This window comes from Hydra viridissima, unplaced genomic scaffold (genome assembly GCF_058129835.1).
Source record: "Hydra viridissima isolate aposymbiotic clone 2 unplaced genomic scaffold, HvirCarnegie_v1 scaffold_1, whole genome shotgun sequence".
NCBI lineage: Eukaryota > Metazoa > Cnidaria > Hydrozoa > Anthoathecata > Hydridae > Hydra > Hydra viridissima.
The window spans coordinates 21,798,292-21,814,785 of NW_028324300.1; the positions used below are offsets into that span (position 1 = coordinate 21,798,292).

General features: G+C 29.7%; 1 protein-coding gene across 9 annotated transcripts in view; it reads left to right on the top strand.

The window, feature by feature from the left end:
* Positions 1–16,494, top strand: part of LOC149893897 (uncharacterized) — a 55,041-nt gene that overhangs the window by 17,268 nt on the left and 21,279 nt on the right. For 7 of the 9 annotated variants that reach the window (XM_090076462.1, XM_090076465.1, XM_090076467.1 and 4 more), the window contains one exon: positions 222–543. In XM_090076462.1, coding sequence (XP_089932588.1) covers positions 222–225 — 4 coding nt within the window. In that variant the 3' untranslated portion in view covers positions 226–543. Of the gene's footprint in view, positions 1–221; positions 544–16,494 lie in introns of those variants that run through there. The other 2 variants (XM_090076468.1, XM_090076464.1) reach the window with 1 other exon arrangement.

The window sequence follows — 16,494 nt, forward strand, 5'->3', positions numbered from 1 at the left end:
ATTATATTATTATTATTATTATCATTGTTATTATTATTATTATTATTATTAATATTATTATTATTATTATTATTATTATTATTATTATTATTATTATTATTATTATTATTATTATTATTATTATTATTATTATTATTATTATTATTATTATTATTATTATTATTATTATTATTATTATCATTATTATTATTATTATTATTACTATTATTATTATTATTCAGATAATGATGATCACAAGAATGTTTCTTTGAAGCGCAGGCGTCGATTACAGAGGGCAAGAAAAGATTAATCGAAGAACGAGAGTGGGAGATTTGGATACGTGATGGAAAAACTGCTCATGAAGTTTCACATGAGAAATATGTCATGGAGAAATTTTTTAACGCAGGATGCAAGTTGAATAAATTATTGCTAATATATTTTATCTGAAGATGAGAAAAAACTTCTCACTTATTGTTCGACCAACGTTCGTCGTGTCTCGTTATTTCATCCTGATGGATGGACACCGAAGAATAAGATTAAAATTTTGCGGATAAGTACCAAACCTTCGAACTCGTTCTTTGATACTTTCGTATCAAAGAACGAGTTCGAAGGTTTTGTCCTCCCGTGGATTCGACTCACTGAAAAATTAATTCTTTACCTTCACAAAGACACGAACTTCATCGACGACATTCGTGAATGGCTCCGTGGTTCGAACTTCAAACGGTTGGAGATCAAGTACCGTGGAATAAAGTTTTATAACATCGAAGAGTTTAAAGTAAGAAGCTTTAGCGAAAGCGGTTGTGGACTCAAGTCCACTACCGCTTTCGCTAAAGTTTACTATCTTAACTTATGGAAACCAAGTCATGGAAACCATTCAAGAGTTCCGTTCATTTTTGAATGAACTCAAGAATTATTTATGAAATGAAATATTAAGTAATTTAAAAAGGAAAAAAAACAACTTTATTTTAAAACTTGAAACGTGGAAAAAATGGAAAGATTTTCATTTTTATTTGGAGTTTTTGTTGCGAATATTTGTTGTTTGTTAAAACTTAAAGAAGTGTTTTAAATACTGAAAAAAATCACGGAAATATAATAAAATGATAAATATTTAATGTAATAATAATGGAAATGTAAAAAAATTTGGTTGTTTTTTTTGTTGTTGTCAATGGTAACAGTTAAGAAAAAAATATTCGAGTTTTTAAGACGAGGTTCGAGAATTTTTTAGAACGGAAAGTTTTTAATGTTAACTCGGAAAATCGAAAAGCAAAATTCTAGCGGATTTTTTTAAAGCTTCGAACGGTGGACATATTTTTTATTCCCGAAGGAGGAAGGCTGTTAAAAAAAATTTTTTTTTGTAAATGAAGTAGTTAAATTTTTGTGAAGATATTAGGTTTGTGTTGTGTTTCGAAAAACTTTCAGTTGTTTTCAACCCCAATCATTTATGTTGACTGATTTCATTTTTCATGCAACTTTGATCAATTCACACTTGCCGTTTCCATAGCAATTAAAATGACCTTGAAAAAAATACTTTTAAAAAATTTTTTTGTTAAAATAGCTCTCAAAGAGGCGTGGGCACTATCTATTTTTTAGGATGTTGAGAATGATGTTGAGTGAGGATGATTTGCAAAGAGTTACGGTAGTCAGAGCTAACCTAATCCCGTTTTAAACCCTAACTGCCCTCTTCCTAGAACTAAGTCTTCTAAAATCGTTTTTTTTTTTTTCTTTGTTTGGTTTTTTCATAAATTAGATCGATATTAATTAAATGATTAAAGCTGTTAAACTCTGAAAATCGTCGAGTGAAGAAACCCTCTGAATAAAGCTTTTACTGCTCACTGTGTCTAACTAATATGGCTCATTTGCAAAAGACCTTCTTTTCTACATTTTGTTGGCCTACTATTAGTTTTTACTGTCTCATTATTTTGTTTAATATCATTATTGACTGATAGGGTAAAACACCAAGTGTTCGCCGATTTTTCAACCTAGTCCCATATAAGAATTCTTTTCTCACTCGTTTTTTAATTCATTATCGATCTCGAAGTTTGATCGTATAGAGAGAAGATTGCTGTTTACGATGCCCTTGAAACGAATGACCTCCGATAATAAATAAGGGAACTATAGCTCTCGAAAATAAAAAACGGCGGCCACTGGCGTTTTTCCCATGTTTGCACCACATGTTTTCGAACTTCCGCCAGTGCTCACCTATATGTTTTCTTTTTTTTTTTTTTAATATATTCTTTTGGTCATTTTTTGACTTAAGTTATTTAAAATTTATAAAGACAAACAAAATAATGATATTAAAACCGAAGGAAATGTCTGGTCTCAATAGGAACCGAGCAAGATCCGACCCGAACGGGTATTGGACACCGTTAAAAGCTAAAAATAATATTATCACACACCGATTACCCAAACGGGTATTACTTGATAACGCCGATAAAACCAGGTAATTGAATATTATCAAAGCCAACCCGACAAAATCTTTCGGGTAATTTAAATAATCGATACCCGAAAGTTATTGATACTTTTGGTACCCAAACCTGATTACCCGTTAAAATAACAATTCCCGAACGGTTCTGTCGTGTATTCTGTGAAAAAGGTCCATTTGGTCCAAAAGGTCTAACATTTCTGCCGGGTATTCTGTGAAAAGGGTCAATTTTGTTAAATAATAATTGATAATTCTAAAAACATTACCGAAATTAATAACCATAATATCGCAATAATCACATTTTCACTTCGCCTTTTCGCAGTTAAACAAAATTTAACATTTTTCTTCATACAATTCACGCCATCCGTTTGACAAAATAACTCCATCTCACCCTTTATTTGAAATGCTCGACTCTGATTGGTTTTGAAAAAAATGCAATGTAAGCCAAAAACAGCAAAAGCGATCGTAATGCATCATTGTGTGTTTTCAGAATTGTTTCCTTTTCCGTTTATTGAAATGATGTTAGTCGTAGTTTTAAAATTTTGAAATTAAAATCGGTCGTGGTAAGAGAAAAATATTTCGAAAATACTAGCTAGCTAGTCAAGTGCTTTGCCATCACAAAGTCTTGGCGATGTTGATTCTGAAAACAAAGAAGGAAACAAACGTGAAAATGAAAATCCAACACTATCATCAGATCCAGATAACTTGCCTCCCCATGAAAGCGACGCCGAAAAAACAGGTGTTAAATATAATTAGTTTAAATTCCTTGCTTACAGTAAGAAAATTTTTTCACGGCGTACACTGACCCAGATTAAGTTAAAAGCGGCAAAAATGACCTAACTATTAAATGCATGTACAATAAACATACACTATGCATCAAAATAGGGGTGTTTGGGGTAAAGGAATTCAAATTAGGAACTTCAAATTATTTTCACGTGCACCAATTACCCGTATCAGGCACATGTACGCGTCAAAATGCGCGTTAGTGGACTTTAAAATTTGTAAATTCTATTTTTAAAAAATAAAAAAATTTAGCTTCATTGACCTAAAATATAACATTATTGTATCAATACACAAACGTTCGGATACGCGTTAAACGCGCGTGAGTACGTTACAAAACCCGTTGTGAGTGTTTAACAAACACACACACACACAAACACACACACACACACACACACGAAAACATTTTATAATACAAAAATAAACAAATTAGTGTATTAAAATCTTTTCACAATTTAAATTAATAACAAATTCAGTACTTCTGCAGGCAAAACAGTTCTTCCTTGATATCCTCCTGTGTTTTACAAACAAAATGCTTGAGATTTTAGGATCTGATCTTATCAAAAGTTAGTGCATCTGATCTTTCATAGTGTTAATTCTTGATACTTTTGCTGTATGGTGCAACCTTGCATTTCGGAGTTGCTTATTTAGGCTTTCCTGAGCTTCCTCAGAGTATTGAGCAGTCGGCAAATCAAACTGCTTTGAAATGGAGCAACCAAGTATCAGAATTATGTTAACACTGGCTGGCATTATATACCAACCATATTTGAAGTTAACCATACGGTTAACTTCAAATTGATCAGTATCAATATGGTACCCACATGACATTTTAATAAGGACAATGTGCATTCTATTTATAACTTCTATATTAACCCCTGTTATTTCGGAGAAAATCTCAGAGTTCTGAAATGCTCTTCTTGAAGTGCTTCCATCATTGCTATTACCAAAACCTACTTTGGGCTAGTCAACAATGAGACTCAACTTTTCCCTGAACTTTGATTTAATTAAATTCTTCCTTAAATTTACTGAAAGCTTCCATTTTTTTCAGTTCTAGCTTGAAACTTCTGGTTTTCTATTTTATAACCTAAATGTAAGATGAACTTTAACAAAAAAAATAATAAAGTTTTGTACCAATAGAGTAAAACCGTCAATTCACTCAACAGTAATGAATAAGGTGAAATTTACATTACACAATGCTGAATTCATAAGCTTTACTACTGATATATGGACCAGTAGTTCAAATGAAAGCCTCATGAGCCATGCAAGTCACTGTTTAGACAATAATTTAATCAGAGAACTGTTATACTTAGAGTAGCTCCATTTCCTGAGAGGCAAACAGCAGCAAATATTGCTGAATTAATTGATGATATTATGGCTGAATTTAGGATATCACCTTTAAAAAAGTCATTTAATAGCTAGTGAAAATGGTGCAAGTATTGTTAAGGCTGTTAAAGATAGCCCATATGATAATATGCCTTGTTTTTTACACACATTGCAACTAGTAATTAATGAGTGTATTTTTGAACAAACGGTAGTCAAGAATGTCATTGAAAACTGTCTTTCAATTGTTGGGCATCTCCCCAAGCCTGCCATAAACTTAAAGCTCTTCAAGAAGCTAACAATGTTACTAACCACAAACTTATTCAAAATGTTCCAACAAGGTATAATAGTACCTATCATGTTAGAACGAATTTATGAACAAAGGAAACCACTAACCATATATGCACTTGAAAATGGTAAACTTCATTCAATGCAAACGAATAGATGAGTAATGGAGAATTTTGCGTTTTGCTAAAAAATTTCCACAAAGCAACAGTTCGCTTGAGTGAAAGATATTCTGTTGTCTCAGATATTATAACCCAGTCACAGTTTTTGAAATATTTCATTAATAAAGCTTAAATTGATGACAATTTCATTAGCCTGGAGAGTACAACAACTGATTTAACTAATTCAATGGAGAATAGATTCAAACAATATACTGATAACTATAACATCATCTTGTCAAAAATGAAAACACCTTCTCAGCTGCTAAAACAAGTACTGCGAGCAAAACCATTCAACATATTAAAACCCATGAAAACATAAAAAACATCAAAACTTCTGAAAATGATCAGTCTGCAGACATAGAAATTATTGACTGAGAATATGCATTATAATAAGTGATAATAATAAGAAATAATAAGTTTGATTTTTCTTTCTTTGTGTACAACGTTAAGAGAGTTTTTTAAACACTAAACTTTACTCGGTTGATAAAATAATATAATATAGCATAATTTTATTAAATATAATATATAATGTAAAATGTTATAATGGAATATACAATAATATAATATAATATATTGAAAACTAATATAATGTGATGTCAGATTATATAATGTAATTTATAATCGTATATCATATAGTAATATAATACAAGGAGTACATGAAAATATTTTAAGCTTAACATATTCAATTCATAATTTAAACATTTTCTTAAAACAATGAATCCCTTAAAGTGAACTTTTGTAGAGACACTTTAAAGATAAAGGATTTTCTATTCAAATCCTTTGAAATAGGACAGTTGGCTCTATAACCTCTTTCACTGAACTACAATTTCTGCATTTCCTGTGTTCAAGGAATATGCTGCATCCATTAAATTCTTCGAAGCTTTAATATTATTTCATAAAACATGCAATAACAATTCCATAAGTTTCTATTGTAATCTACCGTTTTGTTCTTGATTTAGTTTAGAAGTAGTTTTATAATATATTTGGATATTTCTGAAACATCTGAGGTTTTTCCAATTATTTCATTCTTAATCAAACAATTTGATGTCAAAGGTTGAAATTTCAAAGATTGGATGCATTTAAGAAAATTTGTAGGAATCAGATAAAACTTTATTTAACCTTTTATGAGCTTTGGTGGCGCGTAGAAATTTTCATTTAAAAAAGCGTTCGGAAGTTTTTTATTAACTAATTATCTTTATACATGTGGCTAAGTAAACCAGCAAAATATTTTATGTAAAAAAAACTCAGACCTACTGGTGACTCTTATACATAGGCGTAGACTATCATAAAAACAACTTCTCTCTTTCTAAAAATACCCACCCCTTTTTCATCATTAGAGCCTTTAAATAATATTTCTCTTGGCGTCAACGGACTAATATAATCCTTCATTTAAATGTTAATAAGAGCAAAAAAGTAAGAAAATCTACTCAGAATCACCTATTTCTTTAAAGATAAATCCTTCCACTTGTTTAGGGACCTAATTTTGGAGAATTGGAAACCCACACCAAAGTAAAATCCAGGAAAACATTGCAGCCCCTCTTAATCCAAAAAAACACAGTTAACCACTTTCTATTTTTTTCAAAACACCCTCTCCTTACCCTGCGCTTTATTAAACAGAAACGTATTGTTCTATCCTAAGACAAAACCCTTTGCGCAAATATTTTCCAACCTACCAAGATTTAGGTAGAAAGGGAGAGTGCGCCGCGCATGTGCACGAAATATATTCACTTAATTTACTCCTTACCTTGAATTTAAATAAAATCTCATTTCAAAATAGAACTTTTCGAAAACTATTACGGTACTATCACAGTCGAGGGACAGACTGACAGGAAAGGATTGTGTTGACCTTAATAATTTTCAGCAAAAAAGAAAATTTTTATTAATATTTGACACAACACTTAACATAACTGATTTTTGAAGTAATTGAAACGCCCATTTCCTAAACTTCATTTGGTCTTTTGTTTGTTAAATTTCATTGACCCATTTTCTTTTTAATGATCTTGAACATCATTACTTTCTATTGATTTTGAACATATCATTAATTCAAATGCTCCTGTGATTTAGTTGAACGGTGAACATTCTTTACCTTCTTCGGCACGATGATGGTTGTAAGAAAATTCAGCAAAAGGATTTACAACCGAGCAAATTCAAAATTTGTCGAATACTTTTGGATTGATTAGAGCTGATTTCGAACATCTGCCGTAAAATCTAGTTCTTAAAGGGGTTTTTTATTGCATTTAAATGCTGAACATCTGGTTTGACACCGTCCTAACGAACAGATCTTCTAGTTCTTGACATTCTCTGCAAAGAAACAGGCGTATGTGTCTTGAAAATATTTTCAACAAAAGTGTTTTAAGCTTTGTCTTTGATCTGCAGGCTACAAAATGAAAAGAAACGATATTTTGTAAGATTTCTTTCTGACTTAAAGAATTCAAATGAAGAAAGGAGTTCTTTACTTTGGTAAGTTCATGAAAAGTTTTAAACAAAATATAAAGCGTTAAATTTTGTTTTGAATTTTCATTATTAATCTATTATGGTTATAAAGGTTTATAGTTTTTGTTTCTTTTAACTTTTAGAACAAATATGAAACATATTTCTCATTCATTTTTTGATAAAAATTGGAAGAACCATAAAATGGTCAATTATTTTTATTAAAAACAAACTGAGCTGACAGTTGGAGATTGAGTAATGTGCTCACTCAAAGTTATGGCTAGATATATTTGAACGTTCAAATAAAGCGAAAACATTTTTACCTACAAGATTGCTCGTTACAAGCTTCACAAGAGTTGGAAAGTATCGAATATAAATTTTAACTTGTTCTTATTTCTCATTTGTTTATTAAATTCAAAAAATTAAATTTTTAAGATTTTTAAAAGGAATGAGTTTTGAAATAAATTAACAGCATTATATGATAATACAATTATTATTTTCTAGAGGTTCATACTTTTCTAAATTTTCTAGAACTTATGCTACCAACGTTCGTTCCTTCTACTTCCATGATCCGTTGAAGATCAATGGACGGAGTACATATCATATGAACTCAACTTATGCTTCGGGCTCCATTTATCGATGGACATTTGCTTTTTCGTTTTAGCGGATAGTTTCGAAGATTTCGTCATGTCGTGAAAACTCTGCATTTGTGAATGGCTTCGTAGTTGGAACTTCCAGATGGTGGAAGTCTGGAACCGTGCATTATATTTTTGTAACATCTGAGACTTTAAAAAGAAGTTGTAAAGTTTGAAATAAGTTATAATATGTTAAATAGCTATAAAACGGATAATAAATAAGATATGTACCTGAAAATATCTGCGCATGTTCTGATGTGGTGTTTACGGTAAGCGTGCGTTATTTTAAATAGCTAATTGTTTTAAAATGACTTTGCATTAGTGCTATTCAAAATTTATTCAACTTTTTCATCAAAACAATTTGCTTTACTTGAAATGTCATGAAATCGAGATAAGAAGCGAGAAAAATTTTTGCATTTTCTCGTTGAAAATCCTGGTTTATCAAACAAAACAATTGCTAAAGAGTTGCAGATTGCTTTGAGAACAGTGAAGAGCGTTGTGTGAAATGATTTAAGGACATCAGTACAATCAAAAGGAAATCAAACAGTGGAAGAGAAAACGGATTTGTTCGACGAGATGTTGTTTAAAAAGTGAAAGATGCCTTTGACAGAAATCCGGAGATTTCTGCTCGAACTTTAGCAAATAAGTTTTAGATAAGTGCTTCCACTATACAAAGAGTGAGTAGAAATTGTGGCTACAAATTTTATAAAAAAAAAAAAGTTTCACGTCGTGAAGAAAAGCAAGAAAATGTTGCAACTTGTCGTTCTGCTCTATAAAAAATCACGTGCTTAAAAATCTTGTTTGGTTATTTATGATGAAACTTATTGTGCTGCATATTTCCAATCTCTCCCAGGACACAAATATTATTCAGCAATTAATCAAAAGAAACTGAATTCCAAATATAAATTCATTGGAATGCAAAAGTTTGCTAAAAAATGTTTAGTTTGGCAAGCAATTTGCAAATGTGGTGAAAAAAGCTCTTATTTTGTGACTACGGGAACAATTAACACCGAAATATTGATCATAGAATGCCTAAAGAAGCGTCTTTTGCCGTTTTTAATATCTCATACGGGTAGTCCGTTACTGTGAAAAAGCTGAAGTTAAAACTGAATTTCAATGTAAAAAAGCTAAAAACATCCAACACTTCAAAAGTAAATAGATTACAGCTACCAAGAAAGTTCAGCCTGAAGATCGTGCCAAAGCCGATGTCAAGGGTATAACGCAAAGTGCGTTCTCAGGAACACAAGTTCACAAACTGAAGTAAAATTTCAGAAAATTAATTTATGTACTTTCAAAATATAAAACTTTTTATCAAAATACAATAGTTGAACAAAAATCCTTTAAAATATTCGCGCAGATTTTTACTGGTACATGTCTTACAGAGCAGCCACAACAAAATATAATTAGAGACAAAGACAAAGAAGTCGATGAAAAGTTAAAAAATACACCCAAAAAAGCAATAAAAATTTTAAAGACTAGTATCCTCAGTTCCTTTGAAGGAAGGTTGTGGGCTATTGGTAACGATAGAAATATTCAAGTAATTTAGGTAAGTTGTCTCGAGCCAATGAATGAATTTAATCTAGCTTATAACCCGCTGCTTTAGGCAAGAAAACCTTCATTTGCGTTTAGCGTCACTTTTATATCTTCTACGTTTGATAACTTATTTTTGTCACCACCTTTTGCAAAATGAACTAATAATTACTCCGTTCATTATACTCTGTTAAGATGTTTTTTATTCGTCAGCAGCTAAAAACTTTAAAAGAACAATAGTAATATCGGAGGAACACTAACAACCTTTTTATTAGGGGTGGGAGTTAAGGTTAGTTTTAGTCTAACTAAAATTAATCGACTAACTTTTTAGTCTAATTAAATTTATTCGACTAACTTTTTAGTCTAACTAAATTTAGTCGACTAACTTTTTAGTCTAACTAAATTTAGTCGACTAATTTTTTAGTCTAACTAAATTTAGTCGACTAACTTTTTAGCGCAACTAAATTTAGTCAACTAAAACAAAATTTAGTGCTAATATTTTATACCGAATACATAATTAGTTATTAGCATTTTATAAATAATTAAAAAAAAAAAACAAAATTGAGAGTTGAACAAGATATATGTTCAATTACACAATATAGAAATAATAAAAAACATTAATTGCCTAACTGTTTCAATCTTATTGTTGTCATTGTAAATATCTGCATTTTTATGAGTACGTTTTTATGAGAACGAAATAAATTAGGTATTATTACTTCAAAAAATCATTGTAGGTATTATATAAAGGAAATCCGAAAATGCTTCTGAACATAACACACCTTTCAAAAACATGATACCGTTTATTTTTTTATAAATTGATTTCAAACTTGTTTTATAATTTGTAATTCACTTTTATTAGAAATTGAAAAATACATAACTGAACCGCTTTTCATTAAAATTTAAAACAAGTACTTAACAATAACGGGGGACTAATAAGATAAGTTTTATTACAAAATTCCAGGTGTATATGTCGCAAACCTTTCTCCAAAAACTTGAAAAACTCTGAAAATCGACCTTGAAAAGATACCCTGGAGATGCAAATTGTAACTTACAGCAATTTGTTATTATAAAAAATGGCGCTCTAACCACTTCACAACTTACACATAACAAGATTTTAAAAAAATATTTTTTAGGTAAAAGTAACAATATATTTTTTGCAAATTAAAAAGTTAGCCGACTAAATTTAGTTAGACTAAAAAGTTAGTCGACTGATTTTAGTTAGACTAAAAAATTAGTCGACTAAAGTTAGTTAGACTAAAAAGTTAGTCGACTAATTTTTGTTAGACTAAAAAGTTAGTCGACTGATTTTAGTTAGACTAAAATGTTAGTCGACTAATTTTAGTAACGGTTTTTTTAGTTAAGTTAGTTGCAATTTTTAGTTTTGGTCACAACACTACTTTTTATACCTTTTTCAAAACCTGAAATATAATTAACAAGACTCGGGTCAGTTTCATGAATTATATCTTTTAAAACAAAGCTTGTTTCTTATACAACTTGAAATGAACATTTAATGCTTCAGAGTTTGCATTATTTATTTGTGGCTTTATTTCTATTTAAGTGATAAATAATGAATATTGGGTTTCAATTAAATAAATTTGAAGAAAGTAATTTTTTTAAAATGGTTTGTGTTCTTGAATGAAGCTCCTTAATCACAAAAGTAGTGTGACGTTTTACAATTGCAAGAAAAATCTTTCATGCATGGAAGTTGTCGAGAATGTTTGTCATTTCGTGGGTTCATAATTAATGTTAAAATTTGAAATCTTTTTTTCTTTTTGTTACTCTCATTATTGTCTTTTAAGCACGAGAAACACACGTTGGGCTCCTCATTCCTTCCTTTTTATTCTAATATACATAAAAAAAAAAATTTCTTTCGAACTCATTTTTTTAAATAATAATAGATTTATCATGGAAACTATTTTTTTAGCAATGTTTTTTATGGAAAGAGTTTTCACGTTTAAGAAGTTTTTATTTGAAAATTTTTGCTTTTCTTTTCTTCTGCCATTTGCAAAATATATAAGAAAAAATGCGGATTGTTTACGGATTTACTGTCAGTTCACTTTGTTAGCCTCGTTTTAATTTTCAAATTTACAATAATATCTATTTTGTGAGTTTTTGTTTTCAGCGCCAGTTTTATTTTATTTTGTTAAATTGTTAGAAAATGTTTATTAGCTGTATGCTTATATTTGATGAAGAAAAAAATTTTTATTTTTCTCATGAACTTGATATTGCAAATTTTAACTGAAATATTCGCCGTGTTGTTTTAAATGAAAGCAATTTTATTTATGAAGTCACTCATCTATTGGATTCCTTCATTAAAAATAGTTTATCATGTGACAAAAGCTCATCAGCCATTTTTTCAAATTGGTTCAAAAACGTTTTGAGTTTTTACCTGATAGTAGAAATCGAAAAAAATACACAAAAGATTCAAATCAAAAACTGAAAAAAAAAAAAATGAAAACAAAATATTGAAAATGAAAAGAAATCAGTTAATTTTCATTGTTTTTTTTTTTTCTACTGACAATCCTGATCTTACTTTTTATAAGTGAAATTTGAATGTTAAAGGTACTACATTAATTACCCAAGTATTTATTTAAATCGTTATATGCTTCAAATCATTACAAAAAAGCCTTTTTTTAAAAACGCCACCCAGCAGAGTTCAGAGGCTCGATATAAATACTGAGTTGTATTTACATTTGATTAGCAATTTAGCTCTTTATAAGTTGGTTTTCTTCGGCCACCTTTGTCCAATTCTATTTACTGGCCACATTTTTTTTTTTTTTTTTTTTCTACTTCGCAAAAGATCAAAAGTTTTTTCGTTTTTTGAACCGAAACTAAATAAAAATGAAATGGTTTTTGATTAGATAAAAATCTTTTTTTTTATGAAGTCATTTTTAATACTTCTAACCAAATTATGTCTCGGCACCAAACCATGTGATTTGCGTGAAGTGATGGCCAAAAGAGATCTGGATTACACTGCTGTACATATTCTAAATTTTTTCAAGTTTCTGAAATGAAAATGGTCATTCCAAAATGAATTTTATTTCGCTGCAGTTTTTATGCAAACAGGTTTAAACGTTTCTAACATTAGGCAATAAGTAAATAGATAGGTAAAGTTAGAGCATGAAATAATTTATTATAAACTTATATATAATAACAATATGTAAAACATTGTATATGTTAACGACGCTTAGGAACATGTACTAAGACCTTTCAACACATCTTCAGTGACATTTTTGTGGTTTATTATCAGAAAACATTTATAAAATATAAATGAAAATATAAATGAATCACTTTTTTATTGGGGGTTTTTAAGTTTTTTATGGGGGTACACAGAAATATTTTTGTTCATCATAGGTCTCAATGAGGCGTAGGACTTACTCAAACTTCTAGTTTATCGATAATGATATTGAATGAAGATGACTTGTAAAAACATAGGGTTATTGGGTCTAACCTAACCTTGCCCCGATCCCTCAATGTCTTGTTCCTAGAACTACGTCTTCTAAAATCATAAGTTTTTTTTTTGTTCAATCATTAACTAAATTGAACTTCAAAAACAAAATGCATCTTGAAGATGTTCTGAGAAATAAGTTCTCACTACAAAATGTGCCTTATTTATATGACGGATTTGTATCAGGACAACTTCTTAGTCTACATTTTCTAGATATACAATTGTTTTTAAAGTCATCGGTTTGTTTTTTCTTTTCTTTTTTAAAATTCTAAATTTTCTATTTTCTAAAATTCTTTTTAGCGTTTTTAGTTTTAACGTTAAGATAATAAAAATAAAAAATAAAGTAAACAACAACTTTAAAGCAAAATATCGTCATTTTATTTATCTTTCAATTTCGTTACAAATTAATTTTTTAATTATTTGATTATTATTTTCGTTTGTTTAAAAGCTTAATATTTATTATTACATTTTTGCATCGGTGAAAATCTTAAAAGACTGTAGTGGGGCTGTGCAAACGTTTTACATTAAAAATCCACTGCTGAGTTTGCACTCAAACACTTTGTGCCAAATCATTTGAGTTTGTTGCTCTCTTTCAGCGGCAAGTCCTGCAATTGAACCAGCATCTTTCTACTCAAGATTGGTAAACCTGCAAAGAACAATAAAAATTTATTTAATTCGAGAAGCAATTGATTTTAAACTTGTCTTAAACATCAGTACTTTGATATTAACATTCCCAGTGTTGTTATTCTTGTACAGAACATGGATTCTGTAGTTTAACCCATTTAATATTTGTTCATGCAGTTTTTGAACTGCTAGTTTTTAACATGAAATATTTCTTTCATGCAAAAAAGAACCTTTTTGAACTTATGTTTTAACAATAATTTCTTCCGAAATTTTACAAAGTAACTAAACCAGGAAAGAGCATTATATGCAATGAAGTTTTAATTCTTTTTAGCTTGTCAGCTTACTGACAAGAAACCGTACATTCTGTGCAAGTTATTTTACAAATACAACAACCACAAATACTTTGATTTCTAGTCGGGATGAGAATCCTAATACCAGAAAAAGTGACTCTGTAGTTTGTAAGACTTTTGAACAACCCTACTTTTCAGTTTCGCAAAATTTTTTCAAACCATTAAATTAGTCAAAATGGGAACTTCAATTCTACAAAGAATGTAAAAAGGCGTTTAAAGAACAAAAAAACAAATAATCAAATGAACAAAAAATCAAAAGTTCCAATTTAAGTTGGTGAAAATCAATTTTTTGACCCATTTATCAAAAAAGGCTTTCTGACAGTCCTTTTGAGATTTAAAAAACATTTCCAAATCATAAAAAATAAATTCTTATAACACTGCAATCATTAAAAAAATGACTTCTTTCAAAAAGGATTTTTATGTCTCCAACGTCAAAGTCAGGTCTATCCGATTGCATCTTGGTAATATCGGACTGGATTATCCAATATTTCTTAATGTATATTCTTCCTCTTTCGTTCATTTTAGTATTATAAATATAATGACGACAGTAGAAGTTAAAAAGAAAAAAAAGCAGAGAATTCTTATTCATGTCCAGTTTCAAAATACATTAGCTTTTGTCTACACTTTGGTCCGCAAGGTAGACTTAAAACTAGCGCCAAGAAAACAGCAACAACAGCAACTTCAAAAGAAACCTACTTGGGGTGTTTTAGTTTATAAAATTTTAAGTTCAAAATTGATGTTGATGCAGTTTTAAAATTACGAACAAAAAAAATGCAACTTCGATGAGAAAGCCCCAAAACAAGAATTAGAAAAATTAAAATTTAAACAAAACAAAACTTAAAAAAAAAAAACGTCCAGAAGAACATAGACGATTACATGCAATGTTATGAAGTAGATGTAGAATGCCGGTTTAAGATCATATACCGATCTTAGTTCACGCGAGAACTTTAAAAAAAACCCAACAGTCCGATTGCTAAATCCTGCGAAAAATGAAATTAGAAGAATCAGTAAAACTATACTTTCAAAAATAAACTCTGATATCAAACATAAACTTGCTCTCAACCAATGGATATGCACACAAAATGTTACTGATTGGTTTAAGAGTTAATTACTAAAAAACACCTTTATAAGTTTCTTATTTTTGACATGAATGATTTCTACCCATCAACTGATAAAAAACTTCTTAACGACGTCATTAGATATTATTTAACACGTAAGAAAATCTTTGCTCTTTAATGATGAACAAGTTTGGATAAAAAAAACAAACGGTTTGTTTGATGTTACCATGGGTGCTTTCGACGGGGCTGAGTTTTGTGAACTTGTTGGTATTTTCCTTCTTTTCAACTATCGCTACATTACAACCAGGCTGATTTTGGACTATATCGAAATGACTCGTAAAAACTTTAATGCGTCTATATGCAATCTAGACAGTTAATAATTAGATGCATAATGGATTATTGTTTTCTTACATATACTTATTCTAAAGTACCGTTAGAACAATTTTATTACCACTGTAACACTGTAAATCCGCTAAATTTTACATACGTCTATAGAAAATGGTCGCAGTGTATGACCAATCAGACCTTGGAGAATCTTTAACAATCTCAGTTAGTTTCGTTAATTATTTCAAAAATTAGTTGATACTTCATGCATATTTTTTGGTGGGATATTGTGTAACTAATAAATAACAAATATTGTCATTTTCAGAGGAAACGAAAGTTGGACAGGTTAAACAAATCACAAATCAAACACTATTCGTTTAAAATAAATGCTCATTTATTCCCAGGTAAAAAAAAATCGGTAATGGATCGAAGTGTCCCACACGCTCAAAAAAGGTGTCAATAAATAGAGAAACTCTTACTTTAGTTAATATCAAACAAGATTTTAAAAAAATCTATATATTTTTTAATAACTAGAGTTAGAGTTCCTATATTATAAACACACTGCATGATACTCAAAGGTTCAGGATATGTTAATCGGTTAACTAATATTTAATTAAATTATTTTTTGTGTTTTCTATTATCATTTTGATTTGCATCTTCCATTAAATCATTAGCCTGATCGAATATTTTTTTTATAGAATTAACATTCATAGTTCTCACTCATCTTTTATTTGTAAGGACACCCATTTCACAAATCTGATTTCAAATTTAAACGGGATTTTCTAACTCAAAGTATTTATCTCAAAAACAACAATTGATTTTCGAATGTTTTGTTGAATTTTAAACGCTTTAAACGTTTCTAATGAACTTTTCACACGTGTCCAAAATTGGTAGAAACTACTTTGAAGCCCTCCAGAAAAACCCTTTGGAGGGATGATTTTGGTATTATTCCTGATCACAAAAATGTAAAATTTGAAATCATCTGTAACCGTCCAACTCTAGAGTTCCAAAAGGGATTTGTGACACATGCAGGATTGCTCTTGGAAAGAAGAAAAATGGTGAGAACGTTTCACTTCCTCTTATGTTTCAATTTGAAACTATAAAAGTCAGACCTTCAACTCGGGAACAGGACTGTGACTGCCTGATTT